Genomic DNA, 14755 nt, shown 5'->3' with positions numbered 1-14755 from the left:
GGTTTTCAGTTTACTTGCCTCTTTAGCTGTATTTCCTTTTAGAAAATAAACATTTGGGGTGAAATTTGCCTTTTTTTAAGGACCACTATGTAAATCATTTTCAGTAGTAAATGATAAAATGATCAGGATGTATCATCAGATATTAAGGAAACATGTTGAGTGAAAGCACTGGCAGCTCTTGTAAGCATGGCTTCCGCAGTACGTTCCTTTTTTAATTGTGCAGGCTGTCCCGGGGTTTTGTGTTTGTTTTGTCCTCTGACTCCTCCTACTGCTCCTTCCCCAACACTAACTCCACCCACCGAGGTTGCCAGTCGTAACACTACACTACAGCGATCGGTGCTGCGGCAAAGGAGCTAGAAAGCAGAGCTGGTTCAGTTAAACCTCAGCTGCTACACATCTTAAAGAGCCTCAGCATGTCTCAAAAAGCTCAGTGACCAAAGCAGGAATATAACAAGAGTGAATACTTGCAGTGAGTTTAAAAGTTGGAGACTTAGAGCTAAAAAAAAACTACAAGACTGACCCAGAGCTGCTACTTTTCTCCTAAACAGGTAAGCTAACTGGCTATAGCTAATTCAGTCAGGTACTTTATCACCACCACTAGATGTGCTTACTAGGGACGAGCTGTCTCTCACATGGGGCTCACTCGCCGAGCGGGGGATCACTCTCCAAGCGGGGGGCATAGCCTAGCGCAGAACTCACTTGCCGAGCGCAGAACTCAATCGCCGGGCACGGGGCTTACGGGTGATAGAAGAGTTTAGAATTGCTGTATTCCTCCTCTTGCTCGTAATTTAAGTTCTCTGCCTCTCCTTGTCTTACCTTTATGTAGAGTGTGTAGATTCAGCCTGCTGAATTTGGCAACCCGAATAACTTTCGTGGCTGGGGAGGGGTAGACGGAGCAGACTACGCTCTGTGGTGTTTTGAAATTGGACGGATGTAGCCATTTCACACACTCACTCTCAGGTCTTACATAATGCACCTTTAAATATTATTCATAATTTGCATATTTGCATATCTGACCAGTGAAAGGGAGCAGTTTATAATTTTACATGGCGAATCTAAGCACCTTATAGCAAAATATAGAGCTGCAAAAACACTTCATCCATATAAATATTTCATTTTTTTATATGAAATTAAAAAATAAAAATAGAGAATCTGAAATGCGCCTAAATCTTTTCTTGTTTTTTACTATATTTTGACCATTACATGTTCAAGTGAATAATTTTAAGTGTTTTTAATTAATTATGTCTAGGTTTCTATGTAATATTAAAAATAAAAAATAATAATTGCCTCTGAATTATTTAATATTACATTGAAAAGCCTTAAAATTTGAGTATGTAATTTCAGATGGAAATTGGTCAAATTAGCTTGGTTAGGATTAAAAAGATAAAATTTCTGTATGGAAAGATGTAAAATCGCGATTACTTCATTTTTAAAAAATGCGTTAAAAAAAAACAAACTTATTGGTGCAACATGTTTCTGAATAGCAATTAATTATATATTAATACACAGTTGAAGAAGAATTGTTGAATATATCGTGCTTTTATAAAAGAGTTTGGTTTTACATAGAATTTGAGGTTCAGCCGAACATGTAGAAAGTATAATTAGAACTTCAACACTATGGAAATGAGTCTTAATATACCTATTTGACTTATTTCTTTTTACACTACATTTATTCTCTTTTTTTATAGCTGATTTAAATGTGAGACTCATCAATGGAACTGGAAGCTGCTCTGGTAGAGTGGAGGTTTATTATAGAGGCCGGTGGGGAACAGTGTGTGATGATGACTTCGGCATAAATGATGCTGCAGTGGTGTGCAGACAGATGGGATGTGGAGGAGCTCTCAGTGTCCACAGCAGTGCTGATTTTGGTAAAGGAACTGGCCCCATACTTCTAGATAATGTTCGTTGTTCTGGAAGTGAAAGCTCCATCACAGAGTGTCGTCATAATGGATTTGGAAGACATGACTGTAATCACGGTGAAGATGCCGGTGTCACTTGCTCAGGTAAGTCAATTTGCATTGTTCATTTGTAATGTTGTTTAATGTTTACTACTTATTTATAATAAATACTAAAACAAATATGTTGAAATAGGTTTATTTTCTTTTATTTTCTGCTGTAAATCAGACATCAGGTTAATAAATGGAACAGGTAACTGTGATGGCAGAGTGGAGATCTATCATGATGGTCAGTGGGGAACAGTGTGTGGTGATAACTGGGACATGAAGGATGCAGAGGTAGTGTGCAGACAGGTGGGATGTGGCAGAGCTCTCAGCATCACTCATAGTGCTCACTTTGGTGAGGGAAATGGACCAGTATTACTGGATGATGTTGGCTGTTCTGGACAAGAAAACAACCTCTTAAGTTGCTCTCATAGAGTTCTAGGAAATACCAGCTGTAGTCACAGTGAAGATGCTGGTGTTATCTGCTCAGGTAAGATACTGTTTCTGGTAAACTATTCTGTTTTTATAAATAAACATTGACTTACTGAAATTACTTCTTTACAGATGTCCTGCAGAGCCCCATACTCACCCTGATCTCATCAAACTCCACTGTGTTGTCTGGAGAAACTGTTCAGTTCAGATGTACTTCAGCCAACCCAATGTATCGCTCTGTAGACTTCAGTTTATTTAAAGATGGAGAATTGATAATCACCCAACAAGCTGAATCTTCAACAACATTTACTGTCATTGTGGATACATCACATCAGGGTCAGTACAGCTGTGACTATAAATACAGGAAAAGAACCTTCTTCAGGTCGTCATTCAGGAGCAACTCCATCAGCATCACTGTGGGTAAGATCACAGAAAGCTTTAAAAGCTTCCTTTATATATAGCTTTGTCTTGATGACACCTTTAAATACCTGTTTGTTCAGATCAAGATTGCTATGCTCCTTTGCATTTATGACTACCAGTTTGAATAAACAGATCAAAGTGTTTTTACATGTATAGATAATCTTGTCCGCATATGATCATAACATTCTTTTTTTTTTACAATTTCATTTCAAATTTTTCCCATTTTCTTCCCAATTTACACTTTCAATTACCCAACCCACTCGTTAGGAGTCCCCCTATCACTAGTAATGCCCCAACACACCAGGAGGGTGAAGACTAGAACATGCCTCCTCTGATACATGTGAAGTCAGCCACCGCTTCTTTTCGAGCTGCTGCTTCTTTTAATGCAGCATTGCAGAGCAGCATCACAGCGCGCTTGGAGGAAAAGTGCAGCGGCTTGGTTCTGATACATCAGCTCACAGACGCCCTGTGATGCAGACATCACCCTAAGAGTGATGTGGGGAGAGAGCGCCATCTACCCACCTGGAGGGAGCAGGTCCAATTTTGCTCCCTCTGAGTGCCGGCAGCTTGATGGCAAAGCTGCATGAGCGAGGGTTCACACTACACAACTTTTTGTGTCTTCAGTCATTGCGCTGTTCACACTACACGACTGTTTGTGCTGTAATTGTGAGCGAGTCCTTCAGTTGTTGAGACTTTCACAATCGCCGACTCACCTGGCTGCTCTCCAGAAACACATTTTGTCACGGGAACACACCAGAACTAAACACACACAAGAACTAGCGATGCCATGTCAGAGAATCTCTATAGAGGAGAATACGCACTCGCAATGAATAGGTTCATATGAAGCAACAGTTTTTAAATGTCTGATCAGTTTTATACTAAAATATATGTACTTATGTCCTCAACACAGAACTATATCAAATGTTTCAGTACCACAAACACTTTTTTTATCATTTTGAACTTATAATTTTTGAAGTTTTAAACCTTTTAAACATGCTTTACCTGTATCTCCAGGATCACCAACCAATCAGCTCACAGTAGCAGTAATGCTAGTGCTTTACAGTGTAAAACCCAAAACAGTTTTCTTTAGATAAAATGAAACATACAGGCACACTTTCTTAGTTGTTTTTAGTAGTACATTATTCTGCTTTCTAAAATTAAAGACATTTTTAATTTACCGTTTTGGTAACGCTTTCTTTTACAGTACCCTAAGTTCTAGGTATTAACCAGGTAATAGTGAGGTACAAACTCGGAAGTACTAAGTAATTATTTTTGGTAACAAGATGGTAAGTACCAGGAAAGTCTTGCCTAATTACACTGAAATGTCTAGGTATTAACCAGGTAATAGTGAGGTACAAACTCGGAAGTACTAAGTAATTATTTTGGGTAACAAGATGGTAAGTACCAGAAAAGTCTTGCCTAATTACACTGAAATGGAACTAGGTAATAAACAGGTACATGGGTGGTACAAAGTCCAAAGTACTAGGTAATTATGTTGGTTAACAAGATGGTAAGAACCAGACAGTTCAATTTAATTACACTGAAATATCTCACAGGTTCTAGGTAATAACCAGGTAAGTGTGAGGTACTAACCCCAGTAACATGATGATAAGTACCAATATAGTCTCCTTACCCTGATATACCTCACAGGTTCTAGCTAATAACCAGGTAAGTGTGAGGTACTAACCCCAGTAACATGATGATAAGTACCAATACAGTCTCCTTACCCTGAAATATCTCGCAGGTTCTAGGTAATAACCAGGTAAGTGTGAGGTACTAACCCCAGTAACATGATGATAAGTACCAATACAGTCTCCTTACCCTGAAATATGTCGCAGGTTCTAGGTAATAACCAGGTAAGTGTGAGGTACTAACCCCAGTAACATGATGATAAGTACCAATACTGTTCATTTTAATCAGTCTCTATTTATTTGACTGAGAAATCCCTAAAAATGAATTTAAGGTTTATAGAGTGGAATTCTTCACTAGGAAGACAGCACAGGAATGGAATACTTGGCCATATGTTTAAAGACATTAGAGCATGTTACAAGGTTTAAGGGTGAAAAAGTATACCATAAGAATAAAGTGTTGAATATGTGTATTTACCCCCTTTTTAAACATAATTTGTAGAATAAGGTCTTACATGTTAAATATATATATATATATATATATATATATATATATATATATATATATATATATATATATATTTAACTTATATATATAAATTAAAACTGCTTAAAAATCAGGGTTATTAAAACTACCAAATATTGATTTCTGAAATCTTAAAACATTATTATAGTTGTTTCTAAATTAATATTAACTGCTTTTGTTTGCATTATTTGAGATCTGAAAGCACTAAAGCATCTTTTTCATTATTTTGACCATTTCTCATTTTCTGCTCTAAATTACAATATTTTTATTTAGTATTTGGGAGAAATGTTGTCAGTAGTTTATAGAATAAAATAACAGTGTTCATTTTACTCAAACATGTACCCATACATAGTAAGATCAGAGAAATAGAAAATTTGAAGTGGCTTGGAAGGGTCAAGGGGGCGAAGGCAAGCTCCTGCCCGCAAGCTGCTTACCCCAATAAAAGCTGTCCTCAGCTTTCATTGTATATACACTGCTCAAAAAAATAAAGGGAACACTCAAATAACACATCCTAGATCTAAATGAATGAAATATTCTCATTAAATACTTTGTTCTGTACAAAGTTGAATGTGCTGACAACAAAATCACACAAAAATCATCAATGGAAATAAAATTTATTAACCAATGGAGGCCTGGATTTGGAGCCACACACAAAATTAAAGTGAAAAAACACACTACAGGCTGATCCAACTTTAATGTAATGTTCTTAAAACAAGTCAAAATGAGGCTCAGTATTGTGTGTGGCCTACACGTGCCTGTATGACCTCCCTACAACGCCTGGGCATGCTCCTGATGAGGTGGCGGATGGTCTCCTGAGGGATCTCCTCCCAGACCTGGACTAAAGCATCCGCCAACTCCTGGACAGTCTGTGGTGCAACGTGACGTTGGTGGATGGAGCGAGACATGATGTCCCAGATGTGCTCAATCGGATTCAGGTCTGGGGAACGGGCGGGCCAGTCCATAGCTTCAATGCCTTCATCTTGCAGGAACTGCTGACACACTCCAGCCACATGAGGTCTAGCATTGTCCTGCATTAGGAGGAACCCAGGGCCAACCGCACCAGCATATGGTCTCACAAGGGGTCTGAGGATCTCATCTCGGTACCTAATGGCAGTCAGGCTACCTCTGGTGAGCACATGGAGGGCTGTGCGGCCCTCCAAAGAAATGCCACCACACCATTACTGACCCACTGCCAAACCGGTCATGCTGAAGGATGTTGCAGGCAGCAGACCGCTCTCCACGGCGTCTCCAGACTCTGTCACGTCTGTCATGTGCTCAGTGTGAACCTGCTTTCATCTGTGAAGAGCACAAGGCGCCAGTGGCGAATTTGCCAATCCTGGTGTTCTCAGGCAAATGCCAAGCGTCCTGCACGGTGTTGGGCTGTGAGCACAACCCCCATCTGTGGACGTCGGGCCCTCATACCATCCTCATGGAGTCGGTTTCTAACCGTTTGTGCAGACACATGCACATTTGTGGCCTGCTGGAGGTCATTTTGCAGGGCTCTGGCAGTGCTCCTCCTGTTCCTTCTTGCACAAAGGCGGAGGTAGCGGTCCTGCTGCTGAGTTGTTGCCCTCCTACGGCCTCCTCCAAGTCTCCTGGTGTACTGGCCTGTCTCCTGGTAGCGCCTCCAGCCTCTGGACACTACGCTGACAGACACAGCAAACCTTCTTGCCACAGCTCGCATTGATGTGCCATCCTGGATGAGCTGCACTACCTGAGCCACTTGTGTGGGTTGTAGAGTCCTTCTCATGCTACCACGAGTGTGAAAGAACCACCAACATTCAAAACTGACCAAAACATCAGCCAGACAGCATAGGTTCTGAGAAGTGGTCTGTGGTCCCCACCTGCAGAACCACTCCTTTATTGAGTGTGTCTTGCTAATTGCCAATAATTTCCACCTGTTGTCTATTCCATTTGCACAACAGCAGGTGAAATTGATTGTCAATCAGTGTTGCTTCCTAAGTGGACAGTTTAATTTCACAGAAGTTTGATTTACTTGGAGTTATATTGTGTTATTTGAGTGTTCCCTTTATTTTTTTGAGCAGTGTATATAAGTTCAGTAATGCATGCTTGGTTGTGTCAAAAAAGAGATAAATAATAAACAGTAAACAGTTCTGTTTTGTTTTGAAGTTGTATGTTGTTCTTTTTGAAGTGCTTATTTGTTGAACTACATGGTAAGAACTGAGTAAAACCAGAGAAATAAGCTCTGCTCTCTTTTACAGTCCTTTTACTCCTTTATTAAGCAGAAAGTTCTGTTAGTTACACAGTGTTTTACATGGTACTTACAGTAGGATGTTCTACAGAGGGTTATTTGTTGAACTACACGGTAAGAACTGAGTAAAACCAGAGAAATAAGCTCTGCTTTCTTTTACAGTCCTTTTACTCCTTTATTAAGCAGAAAGTTCTGTTAGTTACACAGTGTTTTACATGGTACTTACAGTAGGATGTTCTACAGAGGGTTATTTGTTGAACTACACGGTAAGAACTGAGTAAAACCAGAGAAATAAGCTCTGCTTTCTTTTACAGTCCTTTTACTCATTAAGCAGAAAGTTCTGTTAGTTACACAGTGTTTTACATGGTACTTACAGAAGGATGTTCTACAGAGGGTTATTTGTTGAACTACATGGTAAGAACTGAGTAAAACCAGAAAAATAAGCTCTGCTTTCTTTTACAGTCAGTCCATTTACTCCTTTATTAAGCAGAAAGTTCTGTTAGTTACACAGTGTTTTATATGGTACTTACAGAAGGATGTTCTACAGAGGGTTATTTGTTGAACTAAATGGTAAGAACTCAGTAAAGAGAAATAAGCTATTTCTTCTCTGTTATCAGGTATTGACCTTTTATTTTTAAATCAAATAAATAGAGACTGATTAAAATGAACAGTATTGGTACTTATCATCATGTTACTGGGGTTAGTACCTCACACTTACCTGGTTATTACCTAGAACCTGCGAGATATTTCAGTGTAAGGAAACTGTATTGTTACTTATCATCATGTTACTGGGGTTAGTACCTCACACTTACCTGGTTATTACCTAGAACCTGTGAGACATTTCAGTGTAATTAAATTGAACTGTCCTTGTTCTTACCATCTTGTTAACCAACATAATTACCTAGTACTTTAGAGTTTGTACCACCCATGTACCTGTTTATTACCTAGTTCCATTTCAGTGTAATTAGGCAAGACTGTCCTGGTGCTTACCATCTTGTTACCCAAAATAATTACTTAGTACTTCCGAGTTTGTACCTCACTATTACCTGGTTAATACCTAGACATTTCAGTGTAATTAGGCAAGACTTTCCTGGTACTTACCATCTCGTTACCCAAAATAATTACTTAGTACTTCCGAGTTTGTACCTCACTATTACCTGGTTAATACCTAGATATTTCAGTGTAATTAGGCAAGACTTTCCTGGTACTTACCATCTCGTTACCCAAAATAATTACTTAGTACTTCAGAGTTTGTACCTCACTATTACCTGGTTAATACCTAGAACTTAGGGTACTGTAAAAGAAAGCGTTACCAAAGTTTTTAGCTTTTAGATCCATTTACTCCATTCATAGAGGACTCACACATGGGCTCCCTCTAGAGTTAACAATCATTTACTGATATAACGGGGAATGGTAGCGTGGTCAGACTCTCCATAAACAGCTCTGGTGTGTTTTGGACCTGTGGTTCTCTTTCTGTGCTCTCATTGGCTATATGTAGCAGCTGCTCCTGACTCCTAGTCGCTGACTGAGTCTGATATTAAACATGTTGAATATTTGCCGGGCGTCTGTGACTCGTTGGCGATCAGTCAGTGATGGATCGGCGAGCGTCTTTCAGTAGTTTACACTACGCGACAGCGCGAGCGCCGAATGATCCCCGATTTCCCTCCAAGCAAAGTTTTTGTCGTCGATCAATGAAAAACTGTCAGCGACTGAAAAACTGGCCCAAAATCATGTAGTGTGAACATCCATGTTACAGGCCTTTAATATCTTTAGCAGCAGTCATTAAAGTAAAACTAATATATTTCTTGTAGACAACAAATAAATTGTGTTTTAAGTGTTTTATATGTAACCTTCGCTTGATTTGATCATTAGATATCAGGTGAATCATGACTTTTACTCAGAATAGGATGTTTGTGAACATTTTCCAGATGAAATAAGGGCCACGATTGTGGACCATATTATCAGTTCTGGCCTTGCAATGGCAGAGGCTGGTCTAAAAAAGCAACCGAATGTTGGGAGATCAATAATTTAAACATTTCCTAAAAAGCACAGATGTGTTCATGTTATTTGATCCTTTTTAATCCTTATTTGGACCTGAAAATTCTTTTTTTTTCTGCCTATCTCTTCCTTTTCATTAGTTTTTTAAGGCTCCATTTTTTTTCTTTTAAAAAGAACAATTGAACAGTTATTTCATAGAGCAAAGAAAAAGCAAGCCAAATCATTTTAGAAGTTAAGAACTTTGAAGTTTGTAACTAAATTGAACACATTCACTCAACACAAACAACAGTCTGTAATGATTCACACTGTTTAGGATGCAACTGCAAGTTTATTGACCTCATAATAAGGAAAAATTGGATATCAAAGAATCAGTCCAGGGCCAGCACAGAATTCAAATAATCAAATATATAGGAGAGAAAAAAAAAGATTAAAGATAAAAAAAACAGATGATACAAAACACAAGTACGTCTCGTTTTACATCTGTAGTTTGTTTCTCTGCTCCAAATCAGTTGATGAGTTTCTTCATTTGAAACATTAAGCACCAAAAAGTGCTCCAACAAACCACAGAGCACTTGTCCCTTGTCAAGGCTAGACAGTACTCAGACACGTGCAGATGCAAAACACTGTGATTTATTTTACAGCACAGAAACAACAGGTAGTCAATATACAGAAAAGGTTCAACAGGGGCGAACAGCAGCCAGATAACAGAGAGAGATAACACGTACCGAATAACGAGGGACAGTCCTGAGGTCATACACGGCAAGGCAATAGTGAAGAGCAGGCAAAAATCAGCAATGGTATAAACAGTCCAGGTAATACACAAAGATCCAATGTCAGAGCGTAGGCAAAAAATCTGAGTCGAGATTAAACAATCCAGGGGTCATACACAAAAGGAAAACACAGGCAAGAATAGAAACGTGTTGTAAAGTGGAATACCAATCAATACTCAGCACAGGTATGCGTGTGAAAGGGCTATTTATACTGTGAAAAATTAGTATTCTGGACTTCCGGGGGGTGTACTGAGATCAGGTGAATGTGTGATGTCAGCGTGTGGTGCGTTCTGGGTAGTGTAGTTCGGAGACTGGAGATCGCAGGGAGCACTGAGTGTGGGAGAGACAGAAGCGCTATCAGTATCAGACCTGACATCCCTGTAGTAAACGTTTGTGCGGGCACGAGCAGTGAACACTACACATGATGTGTTTAGTGTGAAAACAACTTATCATGGAGTAGCAGGAGAGACAGCATTTTTTTATAGCTATAGTAATTATCTGGCTAATGAATATATCAGGTTAAACTGCACCTGAACAGCCATTTACCTAAAAAAAGGAGAATATTTGATAATTGGGCAGAGCAGTTAATAGACCACTATTTCAGGATAAGCTGTTTCGGATATGACAGTAACCTCACAAGTTGCTCTCATAGAGGTCTTGCAAAAACAGTTTGTTCTCATAGTGAAGATGCTAGTGTTGCTCCTCAGTAAGGAAAGTAGCTATTGGCTGTCCTGAAAGTCGCTAGAAGTCGCTAAATGACCTCATTGTCTAATTTGCATAATACATGTTTTTGAAGCTGTAAAGGATTAGGATTGTGAGAGACAATTGTTCAATGGTTCAATAGATATTGAGCTTTTTATAAAGAGGCAGACGCTGTGGAGGAGGTGAGTGACAGGCTGAGTGGTGAATGAGGTGAGAGAATGACTGAGACTGTGTGAGTTAAATTCAGTGATTTCTGTTCGTGTCACACTAAAGACATTAAAATTTATACTTCTGCTCTGTAAATACAGAGCGGGGTCAGTCAGCGGTGGTTGTGGGCTCATGTGATTCATTTGCATTGTGTTGGTGGAGCGGTGTGTGTGTGTGTGTGTGCTCTTGCACTGTGAGTGTTGCGGGCAGGGCTCACGGCAGCGCCCGCTGCAGTGCGGAGGTTAGTAACTGAAGAGCGCGTGTTCATCTTAGAGTCGCCAAAAGTCTCCAATAACACCACAAAAGCTCTCTAGATTTGTCGCTAGTCACTTTTTTTTTTTTTTTCCAAAACAAGAGGCTAGAGGGTCTGAAAAGTCGCTTAATATAGCGACAAAGTCGCTAGGTTGGCAACACTGAGTGTTGTCTGCACAGGTAAGATACCATTTTAGGAAAGCATCACTCTTTTTGGTAAATGAATGAACAATTATTGACTAAAATTTCTTCTTTAACAGATGATGTCCTGCAGAGCCCCATACTAATCCTGACCTCATCAAACACTACTGTGGTACCTGGGGAAACTGTTGAGTTCAGATGTTTATTACGCAACCCAACAAATCACTATGTGGACTTCCATTTATTCAAAGATGAAGAATCGATAAAAGCTCAAACATCATCTAAATTTTACTCTACATTTATTCTGACTGTGGATACCTCACATCAGGGTCAGTACAGCTGTGACTATTCCCACCGCAAAGCTGGATCCACCATGTCATCATCTAAGAGCAACTTCATCATCATCACTGTGGGTAAGAGCACAGGATACCTTATAATAAAAACTTTATTATTGTGGCAAAGGCATCATGAAAATGTAAGTTAAATTTAAATTCAGTAACCTGTAGATCTTTTTTAGCAGCAGTCACCTACAGCAATTTAATTGGACAGCCACACTTAGGATGTTGGGGAATTTAGGACCCTTCCTTATTGAGCCTCACCAGCTTAATAATAAAAACATGGTTAATGGCATTTTATACAAAAACAGGTTGATGCCCGTTGTCATGACATTGTAAAGTCTAGGAGTTTTTCTGCGCTAGAAATGCGCACTCTCTCCGCTTTTAGACTCTTTGGCACGTTTCGTGTTCACTTTGAATCTCACATTATAAAAACCTGCTTAACAGCGGGCCAACTTTCATTCTATTTCTTAAATACCTCGTGGGCTGCTCTACAAAGGGAAACGGGCTGGGTAAATGTGTTCATATTGGCGTGAACCTCAAACGCAAAATGCAACTCTTGCACTTTAGAGCAGTATTTCTGTGAGCATCAGTCTAAAGCAGGGGTGTCAAGCTCATTTTGGCCGAGGGCCACATTGGCATATTGGCTGTCCTCTGAGGGCCAGATGTAACTTATAAATGTAATAAAATGTAACCAAATGATATATAAAATGAATGTAATTACTCCTTAATGATAAATAACTCTCAATATATTATTTATTCAATCAAATATTACAGTTGCATGGAAAAAATGTTTTGCTTGTTGCTCTATTAACATAAATCCTTTTAATTTGTCATGTTATGAAATCCAAAAACTCCATCAATCAAGAACCAAACTATACAAGTGAATAAAAATGACATAAAATACAAGTTATATTAACTTTGATCAAAACGTTTGATACTGAAAAGAAGCTTAATAAATATAAAATCAAAAATTGTGAGCTGTGACAGATTTAGCATTTCCTCATCCAACCACTAGTCAGAGCTGCAGCAGCACAAGCCCGCAGTCTTTACTGAGTCAGAGCTACAGCCCAGCCACGGGCTACAGAGCTCAGCTCAGCCAGTCTGGAGCGTTTTTAAAATTTTTAAGTTCTTCCGTGTATGAAATAAAGATTTTAACCCCACTAACCGGATAATACAGCTCTCTACAGTTCATCTTTCAGCCCAAGCAGCTAACAGCAGCAGTTTAGAGCAGAGTCACGGAGTCACTGCTGGGATTACATTATAAACAGGTCAGTTAGCGCAGTGCTAACCTCAGGATGTTTATAACTACGGAGTTTAGAACACACCACGGCTGCAAGGTTAGACTGTTGAAGGCTACTGGAGACTATTAAAGGCTATTGGAGGTTATTGAAAGGGTTATTGGGGGCAGAAATCAGTACAGGCTGGTTAGATAAGTGATTCACCTCCTCGTCCTTTACTGTGGTGAAACTGTGACTAGCGCTGTCACAGTGATGTTTATTAACGTCATTAAAACAGATGTTGTCAGGTATTGTCTTATATTAAATATTTACACACAACTTATATCTCTCATAAAAAGCGTTTATTTTGGTCAGTAACACTCTTCGTAACACAAAAGGCATACCGGTCTTTCGCCTTGAAGCACAGCCGTCCGTCTGCATCAACTTCTCTTTTTCTGGATATTATGGGATAAACATTTGTATGTCTCAATTCCACCCGCGAAGTTACACCTTCCCTCCGGCAGGGTTTCCACATCAATGACTACACTGCCGTGTAGTGGCAGTAAGCCGTAACTTCGCGGGTAATACAATCGACAAGCATTGTGGGAAATGTAGTTTTTTGTCAAAGCACGCTTCTGACCTATTTATTATAGACACTAAGATTTTACAAGCTCTCGCGTGCCACATAAAAGGACGTGGTGGGCCACATTTGGCCCGCGGGCCTTGTGTTTGACACATGTGGTCTAAAGACAATAAACAAATGTTATGAATTTATAACACTCCTCATTTATCGTTTTTAAAGGAGTGGTTATCCAGTTTTCCAAGCTTTAGAAAAAACTATGTTTAGTTACATGTTCAAAGTAATTAATACTAAAAATTTGACTGAATAGAACTACATTTCGATTAGTTGTGCAAACTGGACAACACAGGTGCTATGCTTAGGTTTTGTAAGTATCTAAGATGCTGCTTGCAGGTTGAGGAAACGGGCCCCTTTTTTTAGAAGTTTGCTTAGGGTTAAATATTTATTAAATATTTTTTTAATTATTTGAATTTCATGCATTCCTATTAGGACATTGAGAATACAATATGTTCAACACTAAATAAAGAAGTTAACTTTTGTGTTAAATTGTGCATTTATTCTTCTTTTTGACAGACAGTTTAATTATAAGACTCTCTGGAACTGCAGACAGTGGAACCTGCTCTGGCAGAGTGGAGATCTATCATGATGGTCAGTGGGGAACAGTGTGTGGTGATAACTGGGACATGAAGGATGCAGAGGTAGTGTGCAGACAGGTGAGATGTGGCAGGGCTCTCAACACCACTCTCAGCACCCACATTGGTGAGGGAAATGGACCAGTATTACTGGATGATGTTGGTTGTTCTGGACAAGAAAACAACCTCATAAGTTGCTCTCATAGAGGTCTTGGAATTACCAACTGTAATCATAAGGAAGATGCTGGTGTTATCTGCTCAGGTAAGATACTGTTCCTGGTAAACTGTTTTTTTTTTAAAAAATGGACATTGATATACTTACTTTACTTCTTTAACAGATGTCCTGCAGAGCCCCATACTCACCCTGATCTCACCAAACTCCACTGTGTTGCCTGGAGAAACTGTTCAGTTCAGATGTACTTCAACCAACCCAACATCCATCTCTGTAGACTTCCGTTTACTTAAAGATGGAGAATTGATTATCACCCAACAAGCTGAATCTACAACAACATTTACTCTCAATGTGGAAACCTCACATCAGGGCCAGTACAGCTGTGACTATAAATACAGGGAAAGAAACTTCTTCAGGTCATCATTCAGGAGCAACTCCATCAGCATCACTGTGGGTAAGAACACAGAAAGCTCTGTCTCTAATACACCTTCAATTACCAGTTTTAATTAGAATTTTGTAAAGAGATGAAGATTGCCATGTGTAGCCAGGTGTGGATCAGGGCGTTTTTTTGTTGTGTAGGTCTTTGAA

At 39.3% G+C, this 14755-nt stretch overlaps 1 protein-coding gene across 1 annotated transcript in view; it reads left to right on the top strand.

The window, feature by feature from the left end:
* Positions 1-14755, top strand: part of LOC111189209 (uncharacterized) — a 219195-nt gene that overhangs the window by 91584 nt on the left and 112856 nt on the right. Inside the window, exons 20-23 of the mRNA XM_049468276.1 lie at positions 2505-2792; positions 11348-11641; positions 13937-14257; positions 14334-14621. Coding sequence (XP_049324233.1) covers positions 2505-2792; positions 11348-11641; positions 13937-14257; positions 14334-14621 — 1191 coding nt within the window. The remainder of the gene's footprint in view (positions 1-2504; positions 2793-11347; positions 11642-13936; positions 14258-14333; positions 14622-14755) is intronic.

This window comes from Astyanax mexicanus, chromosome 19 (assembly GCF_023375975.1).
Source record: "Astyanax mexicanus isolate ESR-SI-001 chromosome 19, AstMex3_surface, whole genome shotgun sequence".
NCBI classification, from domain to species: domain Eukaryota; kingdom Metazoa; phylum Chordata; class Actinopteri; order Characiformes; family Acestrorhamphidae; genus Astyanax; species Astyanax mexicanus.
The sequence above is the reverse complement of the archived record's forward strand: the minus strand, read 5'-3'. Positions and strand labels throughout refer to the sequence as shown.